Here is a 13249-nt window from a genome sequence, read left to right on the forward strand (position 1 = left end):
GAGGAGCTGGGCCGGGCTGTGGAGAGGCTGCGGGCTGGTGCTTCTCTGCAGAGCTGTGAGTCCTGCTCATGTCCTCCACGTCATCCAAAGCGAAGGGGCAGATGGAAGCGGCATGTCCCCCGCAGGTGCCGTGCCGTGCCCTGCTCCCCAGGTGTTGTGAGCGGGGCTCCACACCTGGATGCTTTCCTGAGACGTGTCCCGCTCCCCAGCACGGGGACGGTCCCCTCGCCCGGTGCCCGCTGCCACGGGGGGCATGGGACGGGGCCGGCGGGACCCTGCGGCAAACCCTGCGCCTAAGACGGCTCTGAGCAATCAATTGCAGGCTCTTGCAATGGAGACGTTTTTAATTTTTAACAACAAAAGTACTGCAAAACCCCTCTGTGCGTGCATGGCCGGTGCGGGGGGGTGCAGCGCATGGGGCTCGGCCCCCCTCTGCCGCTGCTGCCTGCACCGGGGTCCAGGCAGACCCCGGGGCTCTGCAGCACACCTATCGCAGTTTAAATAGAATAAATACAGTGAAGAAAACAGTAAAATCTTCAATAAAGAGGCAAAAGGAAAGACAACAGCAGGTCCAGGGGTCCAACCAAACTCCACGTAGTCTCTGGATTAGTTACTGAGGAAGTTCTATGAGAGCACATTAAGTTCGCAGCTGGAGACTCTCGTAGCGCCATCTTTATATCGAAACTTCGTATTCTCTGGTTTCCTGAAAAGAAGGAAAAGCCGTTTTAGGGCAGCAGCCGTGTTCTGGGATAAGCACCCCATCCCCGGGGGGCAAGAGGCGCTCCAGGGGTCCCTTTGCTCCCCGGAGCGGTCCCCTCCCTGCCCGGCCCAGGGTTTTTGCAAGCCTCCGGGGCCGCTCACGGTTTGTCCGCTCGCTCCCTGAAGTCCTGATGCTGCACGCGCGGCAAACCCTTTGAAACCCTTTGCTCCCAGCCAGCGGAGCAGCCCCCAGGGGGCGAGGGGCCCAGCAGCACTCACCCCTGTCTCATAGATCGGGTTGTCGAACTCCGTTTCTACCGTGATCTGGCTGTAGGGGTGCGAGTACATGAGGGGCAGGCGGAGGCTGGAGTAGTACCGGCACCTGCGGGGCGATGCCAGAGTCACCCGGCTGCACGGCGCCGGGCAAACCCCAGCCCGCACCCACCCCGTCCTCCCGCGGGACCCCAGGTGACGCTCGACAGCCCCGGGTGGTCCCCGGGGGGGGCCCTGCAGGGCCCTACCTGGTGATGTAGATGTACGCTCCCCCCAGCAGCAGGGAGATGATCAGCACCGGGATGAAGATGGCTAAGGCCATGTTTCCCCCCTCGAGCGATGTCTCCGCAGCAGCTTCTGCTACTAAAAGGACGAGATCTCGCACGCGGGTTTATGCCCAGCACCCGGTGCCCCCCCCCCCCGCCTCCGCTCCTGCCCTCGCTCCTCGCCCAGGTGACGTCTGCCTGGGCTGGAGGCACCCGCAGGAGCCCGCTGCTCCTCCCCAGGCAGTCTCGGGGCTTTTTTTGTTTGTTTGTTTGTTTTTAATTGGTGGGAACAGAAGTGCTGGGGTACTAACAGGCTGCCTCCTGTTCTTACCCCGCCATCAGAGGGGTTCCAAAGAATGTTTATCAATATGCTGATAGGCACCTTATAAATATAAATATAAATATGGATATAAATATGGATGTAGATATAGATATAAATATATAGAGATATATAGATATATGTATAGATATATAGATATAGATATAGATATAGATATAGATATAGATATAGATATAGATATAGATATAGATATAGATATAGATATAGATATAGATATAAATATAAATATAAATATAAATATAAATATAAATATAAATATAAATATAAATATAAATATAAATATAAATATAAATGTTCTGCAGGGTTGCACCAGTCCTCCCAGGAGCTCAAGGTGCCAGACAGCCCGCCCTCACCAAACGGGGCTGAGGGCACACACCGGGGCGCACTGCTCAGGTCCTTCGGTGCCCCCCACGTGCACGCAGCGCTTACTGCACCGGTTTCAGCCCAAGCACCTCTGCTGGGGTGCCGTGGGGTTTTAGGCTGGGGAGCACTTGGGGGTGCCAGGAGGTTGGAGGGGGGGGCTCAGCTCCCTGCAGGGAGAGCTCTGCACGCTGAGCTGTGCAAGGGGCTCAGCCAGCAGGTGTCACTCACCTTCCAGAGCGTGCTCAAAGCTGTCCTGGTTCACTGGAAGAGAAACGGGGAGTTACTGGTAGGGAACTGGGCTTGCACTGCCTGCTGGCTGCTTTCGGTGTTCTGCCTGCTGAGGACTCACTGCCCCAGCCTGTGGCTGCCGTGGAAGTTAGAGCCGGGAAAGCACGGGCCTGAGCTCCCCATACCCCGTGGGTCCCAAACTGCTGCAGGCGTTCAGCTTTTAACAAGCAGTCAGTCTGTGTAAGTGCACGCACGGCGACTGAGCAGGCTGTGCAAAAAGACAGCAGCAGGATGGCTCTGCCTGGGCTGCTCTACCCTCCGGAGTGCCACTGCTTGAGAGCATTTCCATGTAATTAGGAATTAAGCAGGAATTAAGAACAACCCATCCCTGCAGCTTGGTGGCAACAGGAGGGCCCTCCACGTCCAGAGGGCACACTGCAACCGGAGCCCGCTCAGACCGGAGCCGAGGGTAGCTCCCAGGGCCGACCTCTCGCGCCTCAGCCCACGTGGACACCCGGGGGAAGCGTCGCTGCTCAGCCTGGGCAAACGGCTCCGGGGAGAGCAGCACGAGGAAAGCAAGCAGACAGCCCAGCGCACCCCATGCGGTGGCCACGGGCTGGGCTCCCCCTCCCTGGGCCAGCCGAGGGTGCCCGGCACAGACGCAGGTTGCCCCCGCGCCCCCGCTGTGCCGCTACCTTTGCAGATGGGCAGGGGGCCGCTCCAGTGCGACGGCTGGCCCAGGATGCACTTGATGGTGACCTCCCCCATGAGCTCGAAGCCCTCGTAGCACATGAAGGTCAGGGACTCGCCGGGCAGGTAGAGGCGCTTGTAGAGTATTTGGTAGCCATTTTCCGGCAGTCCCGGGTTGTCGCACGCCAGCGACTCCTCGGCTGGGAGGGAACGACACACCCCGGGTGAGCCCAAGGGCTGGGGAGGCAGCTCCTGAGATCGCACCCAGCCTGCCTGCCAGGTGAAACCCTGCACCACTGCAGCTGGCTGGGCACGGTCGTGGTGCAGGGAAGGTCCCAGAGCCCCCAGGAGTGGAGGAGCCGAGTGGCAGGGCAGGAGGAGAAGCTGCCCCACCGCAGCGGACTTACAGACACAGTGCGGGAGCCGCGAGGTCCAGATGGGCGTCCCCGTCTCGCGGCTGTAGCAGGTCAGCAGCGAGCTGCCCTCCAGCACGAAGCCGGGGTTGCAGGTGTACTGGATGGTGGTCCCCACCAGCAGCACCGGGTCGGAGATGAGGCGGGTCGAGTGCTCCACCTCCCCTGGGTCCGTGCAGTACATAACTGGGGAAAAGAAGTGTCGGGGTCATGAGCTCGGGGCTGCGACCCGGCAGCCGCTGCAAAGGGGACAAGGTGTGGGTCCTGGGGACATGGTGGGGGTCCTGGGGATGTGGTCGGGATCCTGGGGACGCGGTGGGGACGGCCAGCACATCGCTCAGGGCCGGTGGAGCAGGGCAGGGCAGTGCAAGGGGCACTTACTCTTTTCGCAGAAGGGGGGGTCGCTGCTCCAGCTGAGGTCCCACTGGCAGGTGAGGGTGTCGCTCCCCACGATGTCGTACCCCGGGTCGCACTGGTAGGTGATCTTGGCCCCTCGCACCAGCTCCGTGTGCGACGTGGTCTTCCAGCCGTTCTGGATCTCGGGCAGGTCGGAGCAGGAGTCGTTGCGGGACACCTCTGCAGGCAGACGGAGGTGCTGGCTGCCACCCCCGGAGCTGCTGCCCAGGGACACGCGGCTCCTTGTTGGGTGTGCAGCCCTCCCTACAGCTCTGCGGCCCCGTGCACTGCAAGCAGCCCAGCCGGCAGCCCAGGCTGTGCGGGGTATCCTCTGGGCAGGGGGAAGGGGCAGCTGGGGGGGGGGTCTTTGAGTCTCCCCAGCCTCTGACCCTCAAGCCAGGCCAGGGCTGTGCTGATGAAGGCAGTGCCTTCCCTGGGGTCTGTACGAAAAGAGCAACCTGGGAACACCCGGCTCTGTTCTGACTGCAGGCGCATGACACCAGCGGTGCAGCTGCTGCTGGTGAGCTGGGCTGCTCCGGGGAGGGTCTCCTGCAGGCAGAGCCTGGCCAAGCGCTGCAGCGGGGACCCGGGGCCGTGCAGGTGACGCGCGCTGCAGCTCGCTCTGTTTGCTCTAACTGGGGCTGTTGGCAGCAGAAGGGGAACGCGCTTGGAAGAAGCCTGCCGGGGGAAGACAGGCGGGGAGGGAGGCAGGCAGCGAGACTGCAGGCAGCCGGGGCAGGAGAGCCCTTCCAGTCCTTGTCCCTTCCTCGGGCACCCACTCTGGCAGATGTGGCTGTGCCAAAGGACGATGTGAACAGACGTCTCCAGGTGTCGTGCAAGCCGTGGCCAGAGCAAGGAGGTGGGGACATCTGGAGCCCACATAGGGACAGGCTTTAGTGACCTCCCCTGGACGGTGCGTCATTGCAGTGCCTCGGTGCCATCGGCTCTGTGCCCGACAGAGTGTGTGTGTGTGTGTGTGTGTGTGTGCAGGAGTCCTGCACCCCTATTCCCTGTGGTTTTTCTCTCCCTGTTCTGCTCTGCAGTTGCACTGGGCCCAAAATGCCACTGCCCTCTTGCAGAACCAGCCTGGAGCAGCTGCACGTTGCGGTGCCCTGTGCCCACCGCCCCCCTCACCCCTTACCTATGTAGTTCATGATGAATCCTTGCCCCTTCCCGAAGATGAGCCCAGCGGGGTCCGAGTGGAACTGGATGGTGAGGTCGGGGCTGGATGAGTAGAGCTTCTGGGGGCCGCTGCTGCCGACGTACTGCCCCAGGATGCGGGCGGTGAGCTCGTCCCCGTCGTAAATGGTGAGGATGTCGCTGTTGGTGAGGTTCAGGCTGGAAAGCAGAGCTCGGTCAGCTTGGGCAGGCGGTCGGCCGCACGCCATGGTGCGGGACCGAGGGGCGGCGAGGTGACCTGCTGCCCCAGCGCCACCCACACCCCTTCCTAGGGCTCGGCCCTAGGGCTGCCTGTCCCCAGGGGGTCAGCACCGCTCCTCCAGCGGCAGCCCCACCGCCAGCCCCGGCCCCAGCTCCCTGCTGTGGGTGCTGAGGAGGGTCCGAGCATCCAGCCTCCCAGCATCCCTGGGCCAGCATCCCCAGGGGAGCAGCACCGGCTCCGTGGGGCTGGGGGGACCCCCGCCATGCCCCAGCCGCAGCAGAGAGCGGTGCGGGGCCAACCATGGAGTGGTGGGGCTGGGGGCGGCGGGGAGGGCACGGGGGGAGGACAGGGAGGGAGGACAGGGAGGGCACAGAGAGAGGGCAGGGAGGGAGGACAGGCAGGCAGCAAGCCCTGCTCCTGAGCCAGCAGCGCAGCGCCGGCCACATCCCCCGTCCACCCCGCTTGCAGCAGGGATGGGGCTGTCCCCAGCTGCCCCCCAAGCAGGAGGGGACAAAAGGCACTGGCAGGGACAGAAGGGCTCTCGCCTTTCTCCCCAGCAAAGGGCACACGAGTCCCCTGCTCCTCGCCATCCTGCCCAGTCCTGCCGGCCAGCAGGGCTCACCAGCACCGGGAGCGCACCCAGCGCCCAGCTCATGGAGGGACAGGGGCTGGGACACCGCGTCCTCCCCTTCCCCGTGGGCAGGGCACAGCACCAGGGTGCTCCGGCCCCACAGGAGACGTCTCCGCCAGGTTTGAGGCTGAAGCAACCTCCCCTGCTAAGCCCGGGCTCCTGCCCATGGATGTCCTGTGCAATGGCCCAAGCAAGCATCCTCGTAGCACCCTGGGGCCAGAGCTGGTGCTGCCCTCACCCAGCCCCGTGCAGGGTGGTGCTGGGGTGCTGCAGCCAGGCTCCCGGCAGGATCCGGCCACCTGCATCTGCTCAGTACCCGTGGGCCCGGGACGTGTTCGGTCACCGCAGGACCCCTGCCCTGCACATCCGTCCGTCTAATTCGGCCTTGTTTGGAGACGCCTGAGCTGATCCCCAAACATTTTATTAAGAACGTTCTTGGAAGGCGCCCAGTTAATCCCCATGGCAAGCTGACATTTGTAGTAAATCTCTGCTTTCTGTCAAACATGATTTTCTCGGTGACATTTATGTTTGATGACTTCAAATCGCCTGGCCTCCAGTTCTGCTCAGCCCAAGCGCCCACAAATCCGGAAGAGCTGCGCTGGGAGCTCTGACTTGTGATTTTTACAGAAAGCCTTAAAACCTTTATGACTCTAAGCCCATACTTGAAAAAACGCCCTCCCTCTTGAAAACCCAAAACAGCACTGGAGGAGATTCCCTTTGCTTGGGCAGCCTTATCACGCCAAAGGCTCCCCCCCCGGTGCCAAAACCCACTGCCCTCCGAGCACCCAGAGGTGCGGCGAGGACGCGGTGCCTGCCCCCGCCTGGGCAGAGGCGGCCGGGGGCTGCCCCAACACAAGGAGCTCCTGAGGGGAGGCAGGCAGTCGGAGGGGAACTGGTGCGTTTGGTGAAGCGATGCAGGTCTCACAGGAGCAAGAAGGCAGCACAGGGGAGCTGGGCAGAGCTTCGCCTGCCTCCTCACCCCCCCGTTTGCCTCCCCGCGCCGCCTGCATCACATCAGCCCAGGCACCCAGCTGAGGTTTCCTCCTCGTGGATCTCCCCAGGCTTTCCCAGCCCCGGATGAACCAGCTCACGATGAGGCTGTGCTTTGCTCTGAGCTGCGCGTGGCTGCGTCCTGCTGTGGCGCTGCTCCCGCAGGCTTTGCTGGGGAGAGGCCCAGGAGCCATCTCAGGAGCAATTAACTATGGATGGATGCTGCAAGGCGATGGGTGCTGCAACGTGATGGGTGCTGCAAGGTGATGGGTGCTGCAAGGCGATGGAAGCTGCAAGGCGATGGAAGCTGCAAAAGCACTTTGAATTTCTGGAGCAGCACTTGGTGCCTCCCTCTGGGTGCTGAGCACACTGCAGGGGATTAGAGAAGCACCGAGGGGGGAGAACAGAAGCAGAGCTGGCCCCTGGGCGGGGGGATGCTGCAGCGGAGCGGGCTGGGCCGGGCAGCGGCAGGGCAGGGCCATGCAGCGGTGCCCGGGAACTACTCACAGCTGGATGTCCAGGAACAGCCGCTTCTCCTCGCCCACGTGCACCCTCCAGATGCAGTCCTCTCCCTCCGCGTAGGGCTCCGGCCAGTTGGGGGACAGGATCACCCCGGCCACGGCCGTCAGCTCCCCCCCGCACGTGGCTGCAGGAGAGGCAGGCAGGGTCAGACGGTGCCCGTGGCATCGGTGCAGGGCCCGGCGTCGCCCCGTGGCGGGTCACTCACCGCGGCACAGCGGCTCCGTGTCGTTCCAGTAGGGGTCCCGCATGTTGACGCACTCGATGACGGCGGGGCCCTGCTCCAGGGAGTGCCCGGGGTCGCAGGTGAACTCCACGGTGGTGCCCAGGTTGTAGGTGGGGTCGGAGGTGGTGAAGTTCCCGTTCTGAATGTAGGGCTCGTAGCAGTGGCCCCGCTCGAAGGCTGTGAGAGAAACCCCCCGGTAGTGGTGCGGGCACGGAGCCGGCTGGGGACGGCGCTGCCTCCCAGCTCCTCGACCCTCCCTGCTCCCAGCTTCAGGGGTGCTGGAGGAGCCCCGGGGCTCTGCCAGGAACCTGGAACCTGTCCCTCTGTCCCCACCACGCACAGCCACGCTGCCACACGAATGGCCTCTCCCACGGTGTACTTCAGGATTAACAACCACTTATCTGTCCTGAGCCACGCAGGCTTAACCAGACCCCGCTTCTTCCCTTGGGAAGGAGTGAGGGCGCTGGGTCCTACCCCCCCTGACGCTGAGAGGGCTGTGGGTGGCAGGCACGAGGGGGCCAGCATGGTTTGACGGCTTGCCAGGAGCTTTTGGAAGTGTAAAAGTATAGCTGTTAACTCTGGGCACAGATCATTACACTTCAGAAATGTGGGACTTAAATAACAGCCGGGCGACTCAAACAGCACAAGGAAAGGATTTCGCAGGAGCCATCACAAGAGCTTTTGACACCCAGCGTGACGGATGCGGTGACCACGGGAGGGCAGGCGACGTGCACAGGGCAGGGGTCAGGACAAGCCCGGCCCTGCGTGGCACCGAGGGACGGGGACAGACGGGGCCTTTGGCCGTGGGGGCTGCGCACCTCCCACAGCCTGCCGGCATTTTCGGGTCGGGTTCGGAGGAGCCCTGTGCCAGGCACACAGACACCTCCCACAGGCACTACGCTTACCAACACGGCCCTCTGTTGGAGCAAACGGGATTTCACTATTCCTGTTTCTTGCTAGGGGAACGCACTCCCCAAAGCTGCCGCAGCCACAGGAGGTTCGCAGAGCCCTGCGTGCCCAGCGCCACGGGGACGGCAGCGCACGGAGCACGGGGGCTGGGACCCCTCCTGCAGCCCCCACCGCCCGCTGCCCTCGGGTCTGCCGCGACGGGGGGGTCACCTTCGAAGCGGATGTTGAAGGCGGTGGCGGCGGCGGGCTCCTCGGCGAGGAAGTCGATCCGGATGGAGGAGCCGTCGCTGATCACCCCCTCGAAGGGCACGCTGTCGGCTCGCAGCGAGTCGTAGAGCACAGCGGAGCGGTTGGAGTCCCCGCTGTACACCACCATCCTGCGCCGGGACACACGGCGCGTTATGGGGGGAAGATCTGCCAGGTCCCTGCGGCGACAGCACCGCTTCCCTGGCCAGCCCTGGACCTGGCTCCCGGCCCCTGGGACCCGTTCCCAGTGAGGGAGGCACTGGGGGACGCGGTGCCTGCTGGGGATGGGGACACACGGGCCTGCAGGGGACCCAGCCCTTCCTCCTCGCACCAGCGCCTGCTCCCCGGTGCGCCCAGAACACAGCGTTTTAAAGAAATCATGCAAACAAAACTTCACCAACCAGAAAAGTCTCTTTTACTGTGCCATAAACAGGAGCTTTATCCTTTGGCTTTCCTACAAGCCATAAACCTGCTTTACTGCCTGTTGCCAGACCGGATTCTAATGCTCTTTAAACACAAGCGTCAGTGCCATAAGCGTGCACTTTCTGTTACGGATACTGATGGCCCGGGACCTGCAGCTTCTCGTGCCCTGGTGAAGAGCAGTGCTGGGCACGGGGTGGTCGGGGGGAGGAGAGGCCGAGCATGACCCCGCACACTGCAGCACCCTGCACGTGGCGAGGGCAGGACACCTGCATGACCCCCCCAGCACCAGGAGCACGTCCTCAGGACAGCAAGCAGCCCTTTTTGCTCAGAGACCTTGCCTCCTGAGTGCTTGAATGCCTCCTCTCCTGCACCGGGACCTTCCTCTGCCCCTTCCTCACCAGGTCTCCTCCCGGAGCTGCCCCCGGGACACCCACAGCCCTGGCACCAGGAGGGCAGGAGGTGGGGCTGAGCCCAGCCGGGGCTTCCAAGCTTTGGTGATACTTGGGCAGCACCCAAAAAACTCTCTGCTCCTCACCCTGAGCAGAACAAAGCTCGGCGCAGACCCCACCGCGGGCTCCCAGCACCTCACCTGTCCTTCTCGGTCAGCAGCAGCTTCTCGAAGTGCAGGTGCAGCTTCTGGCCCGGGGGGGCCCCGATGGTCCACACGCAGTACATGCTGCTCGACTGGTTGCCCGTGTAGCTGGGCGAGAGGACGCGGCCGATGGTGGCATTGTGCACGGTGCCGCCGCAGGGCGCTGCCAACGCAGAGCACGGGCGAGGTGAGGGCAGGGGCGCGGGGCCGTGCGCTTATTTATGGGGGGCTTATTTATGCGCTTATTTATGCACCGCAGAGGGGGGAGACGCCCCGCTGAGCTCAGCGGGGAGCCGACACCCCCCCGGCCAGCAAGGCTCGCACCTGAGCAGATCGGTTCTGGGCTGCTCCAGTGAGGCCGGGAGGCGTTGATACACGTGAGCACCTTGGGGCCCTGCAGCTCGTAGCCCAGGTGGCAGTGAAAGTGGGCGATCCCCCCCGAGTGCAGGTCCATGACGGTGACCTCTCCGAAGTCGGGTCTCCGTGGGAAGCTGCAGCTCAGCATGAACACTGGAACGACACCGCACGGCTCGAGGCTGGGCTGCTCCGAGGCACCCCGTGGCCGGGGCTGAGCACCGAGGGCGTGCTGGATGCGCCCGCGGTGCCACGGGCAGCGCCCGCTGCGGGGCCGGCTGCACCCCGCCGCTGCTTTTCCACCTGTTACTGCTTTTGGGCAGACCCAGTTTCTATTTTAGAATAAATTTGCTTGAACACATGCATTTTTTATGGCTTCTCAAGGAAAAAACAGACATTTAGTCAGAGTCTGTGCAGGAAGAGCTGCCGAATGGGGACAGCAATGGGGCGAGGAGCGCAACCACTGCGGCGCATGTCAGACCCTCTGCTCCAGGGCACCACGGAGGCTGCTACTCGCTCCTGCCCTGGCTGGTGCACGGCCTCGGGGGGCAGAGCCCAGCACGTTCCCACCCCGCGGGGCCGAGGAGCCGGCAGGGGGCACCTACCCTGGTAGTGGAGCTGGAAGGTGCCCACTGCCTCGTCCTGGAAGGTGCGGAAGTAGACGGAGATGGTGTTGGTGGGGCTGCGGATCACCTGGCCCTCCACCAGCAGCGTCTGGTTGGCCAGCACCACCAGGCTGTCGTCGTCCACGCCGCGGATGGAGAGCACCTCGCCGTCCGACAGGTTCACGCTCTTCACCTGGTGGGAGCAGAGAGCTGTGAGGCTGCGGGGGCGAAGGCGGCCGTCCCGGGGGGCCGGGAGCACGGCCACGTCCCAGCCCCAGGCACACACAGCTGCCGCGTGTCGTGCTTGCTTGACACGCTTTTTGAGGTCGGATGCACCTGTGCAGCACAAGTGCCACCAGAGCAGGGCTCTTCTGTCGGGCCCAGGGCTTGCCTGCACTCACACCAGGAACCCTCCCCGGGGTCCTGCACCCGGAGCGGGTGGGGAGTCACAGCAAACGTGCCTAAAGAGCAGTCCCCAAAGGCTTTAATTATTATTTGGAAAAAGCTGAAGAAGTAACCTCACATTTGCATTTCACGTCCATTTAGCTTAATAAATGGGCTCATATTTCAGCAGAAAGATGCTCATCAGATCATTTGTTTCCTTAAGTGTGCGAGGACCAGGGCTCTATATTTAGCGCACACCGCAGCCTCAGCCTGTAATTGCACACCCTCCCGGCGATGTTGTGACTGGGAGGGTTTGTTGCTGTTGTCACCAGCGTGCCCGTCTCCCCACCCCGCTGCACGCAGCGCAGATGTGCGGCTGCCGCGCGAGCACGGCGCCAGGGCGCTTTGGCGGCGCGTGGCAGGAGCTGCGTGGAGCCGTCCCATGTGCAGCCCCCCCGATCTGCGGGCAGAAGCAAGGCTTCCCCGGGGGGAACGGCACCGAGCCTGCCCCGCTGCTCCCTCCCTGCCCCTGAGCACTACGTGGTGCCAGGAACAGCCCCGGCCTCACCTCGTTGCCTTTGCTGGAGTTGGTGCTGCAGCACAGGGCTGAGCAGGGGCAGAGCCAGCCAGGGTCCAGCCTGGGCCGTGCTTCCAACCCAGGAGCTGCCTTTGCCCTATTTTGCAGCAGGCAGCCTCCGGTGCAGGCAGAAGACTTGCCCCGGCAGAGGAGGGCAGCCCCGGACCCGACAGCCGCACGCGAGTTCCTCGCCTCCGGGTTTTGTGCTGGGAGCGTGGTTTGCCTGGCACGCCGTGCGCACGCATCACACCTGGCTCAGATGTGCTCGCTAACAAGCGGGGTGAATTATCCATCGCCGGGGGTGAGTTATTTGGAGTTCGGGATCCAAGAGCAGCTAAGTGGCTCCGCGCCGCGCTAATGACTTCCCTCCAGCTCTCGCTGGGGCAGTTTTGCTTCCTGAGCCTGGTCTGAATCACCGCACAGCCGTTTCCAGGGTTTCTAACACATTTTGTTCTGAAATCAAAGACAAACCTGTTCCCCAGCTAGCTTCCTCCGGTGACGGCTGGCATCAGACAGGCTGCCCAGCTCCGAGCCGCTCCAGCACATCAGGAAGCGGACACTGCGGGGTGCCACCAGAGCACAGCAGCTGGGGACTCCCGGGCAGCTCGGCTCTGCCACCACCTCCTTGCCTCCCTCAACCAGCTCTGCCTTTGGGGAGGGGGGACATGGGGCAGACGGAGCCCAGAGGAGCGGAGGAAGGCGCAGCATTCCCCTGGAGCCGCGGTGTCCCCAGCCCCTTTGCGGGTGCCACGGGGCGCAGGCACCGCTCCGCCGCCCGCTCAGCCCCGCTCAGCCAGGCCGGGGCGTGGGGACATCACGGAGAGAGAGGTGGCAGGGCCGGGTCGCGGGCACCCCCAGGGGACCCCTTCCTTTCCGGAGCAGCCGGCAGCTCCAGACGAAGGCGGTGGCCGCGCGCCAGGGACCGTCAGCCGCTGCGAAAGGCTCCATATGCGCCGCTTCCTGCCAGGGGCTGCGGAGGAAAAGTTCCTGCTCCGATCGGAGACGGAACCCGTGTCAGCTCCTAAAAAGTCTGCTGGGAAGCCAGGAGGGATCCTTAACTCAGACTGGCAGGCTTGCTCACCCACTAGAAAATCTCTTTAGGGAAATTCTATTTCCTGCCAAGAAAATTCAAGATTTAAATAAATAAATAAATAAATACAATTTCACAAAATATTCTTGGAGCTGGCAGCTCTGCCACTCGAGCTGCTGCAGGGCCCTGGCCTGGGCAGGGATGGAGCTCGGCGGGGCCCTGCAGGATGCTGTGAGCACCAGTGCAGCGCAGGGATGCTGGGGACACTGCCTGCAACGGCCCTGGCAGCCCCAGCACCGCGCTGACACCCCGCGGGACAGCCAGGCTTTGTGCCCGCTCGTCACCAAAGGCAGATCTCAGCCGTACTCCAGAGGGTTCAGGATCTGCCCTCAGGGAAGCAGAGGGGCCTCGTGCACTGCTCCCAGCGCAGCCGAGGAGCAGCCCAGGGTCGTTCCCAGCCTGCCTCCGCGCAGGGCTGCGATGCTGCGGCTGCTTGCACCAGCACCAGGCTCTCCAGTCCCAGGAGCCCCGCGGCTCCCTGGTGCCCCGCTCCGGGCCGGAGAGCCCTGCCCCACGCCTCCCGCCCTGCACGGCCTCCCCTGCTCATCTCCACTACAGGGGCTGGGAATTTAATCAAAATCATTTAAACATTAACCAATTGTCCCCGGCACTGTGAGGCAGCCGAGGAAGTTGCACCGTGTTACTTCAGCACCT

The 13249-nt window shown here is 63.2% G+C and overlaps 1 protein-coding gene across 2 annotated transcripts in view; it reads right to left on the reverse strand.

Annotated features, from left to right (window-relative positions):
- Window positions 1–326: 326 nt before the first annotated feature.
- Window positions 327–13249, reverse strand: part of SEZ6L (seizure related 6 homolog like) — a 39129-nt gene continuing 26206 nt past the window's right edge. Inside the window, exons 4-17 of one of the 2 annotated variants that reach the window (XM_080559033.1) lie at window positions 10545–10737; window positions 9910–10095; window positions 9583–9748; window positions 8535–8701; window positions 7398–7592; window positions 7178–7316; window positions 4810–5006; window positions 3654–3848; window positions 3267–3458; window positions 2865–3059; window positions 2170–2202; window positions 1221–1332; window positions 979–1081; window positions 327–703 (exon numbers count right to left, since the gene is read on the reverse strand). In XM_080559033.1, coding sequence (XP_080415159.1) covers window positions 674–703; window positions 979–1081; window positions 1221–1332; window positions 2170–2202; window positions 2865–3059; window positions 3267–3458; window positions 3654–3848; window positions 4810–5006; window positions 7178–7316; window positions 7398–7592; window positions 8535–8701; window positions 9583–9748; window positions 9910–10095; window positions 10545–10737 — 2103 coding nt within the window. In that variant the 3' untranslated portion in view covers window positions 327–673. Of the gene's footprint in view, window positions 704–978; window positions 1082–1220; window positions 1336–2169; window positions 2203–2864; window positions 3060–3266; window positions 3459–3653; window positions 3849–4809; window positions 5007–7177; window positions 7317–7397; window positions 7593–8534; window positions 8702–9582; window positions 9749–9909; window positions 10096–10544; window positions 10738–13249 lie in introns of both variants that reach the window. The other variant, XM_080559032.1, reaches the window with a different exon arrangement.

The sequence above is a fragment of the Anser brachyrhynchus genome, assembly GCF_964034855.1.
Source record: "Anser brachyrhynchus genome assembly, chromosome: 17".
Classification (NCBI taxonomy): Eukaryota; Metazoa; Chordata; class Aves; order Anseriformes; family Anatidae; genus Anser; species Anser brachyrhynchus.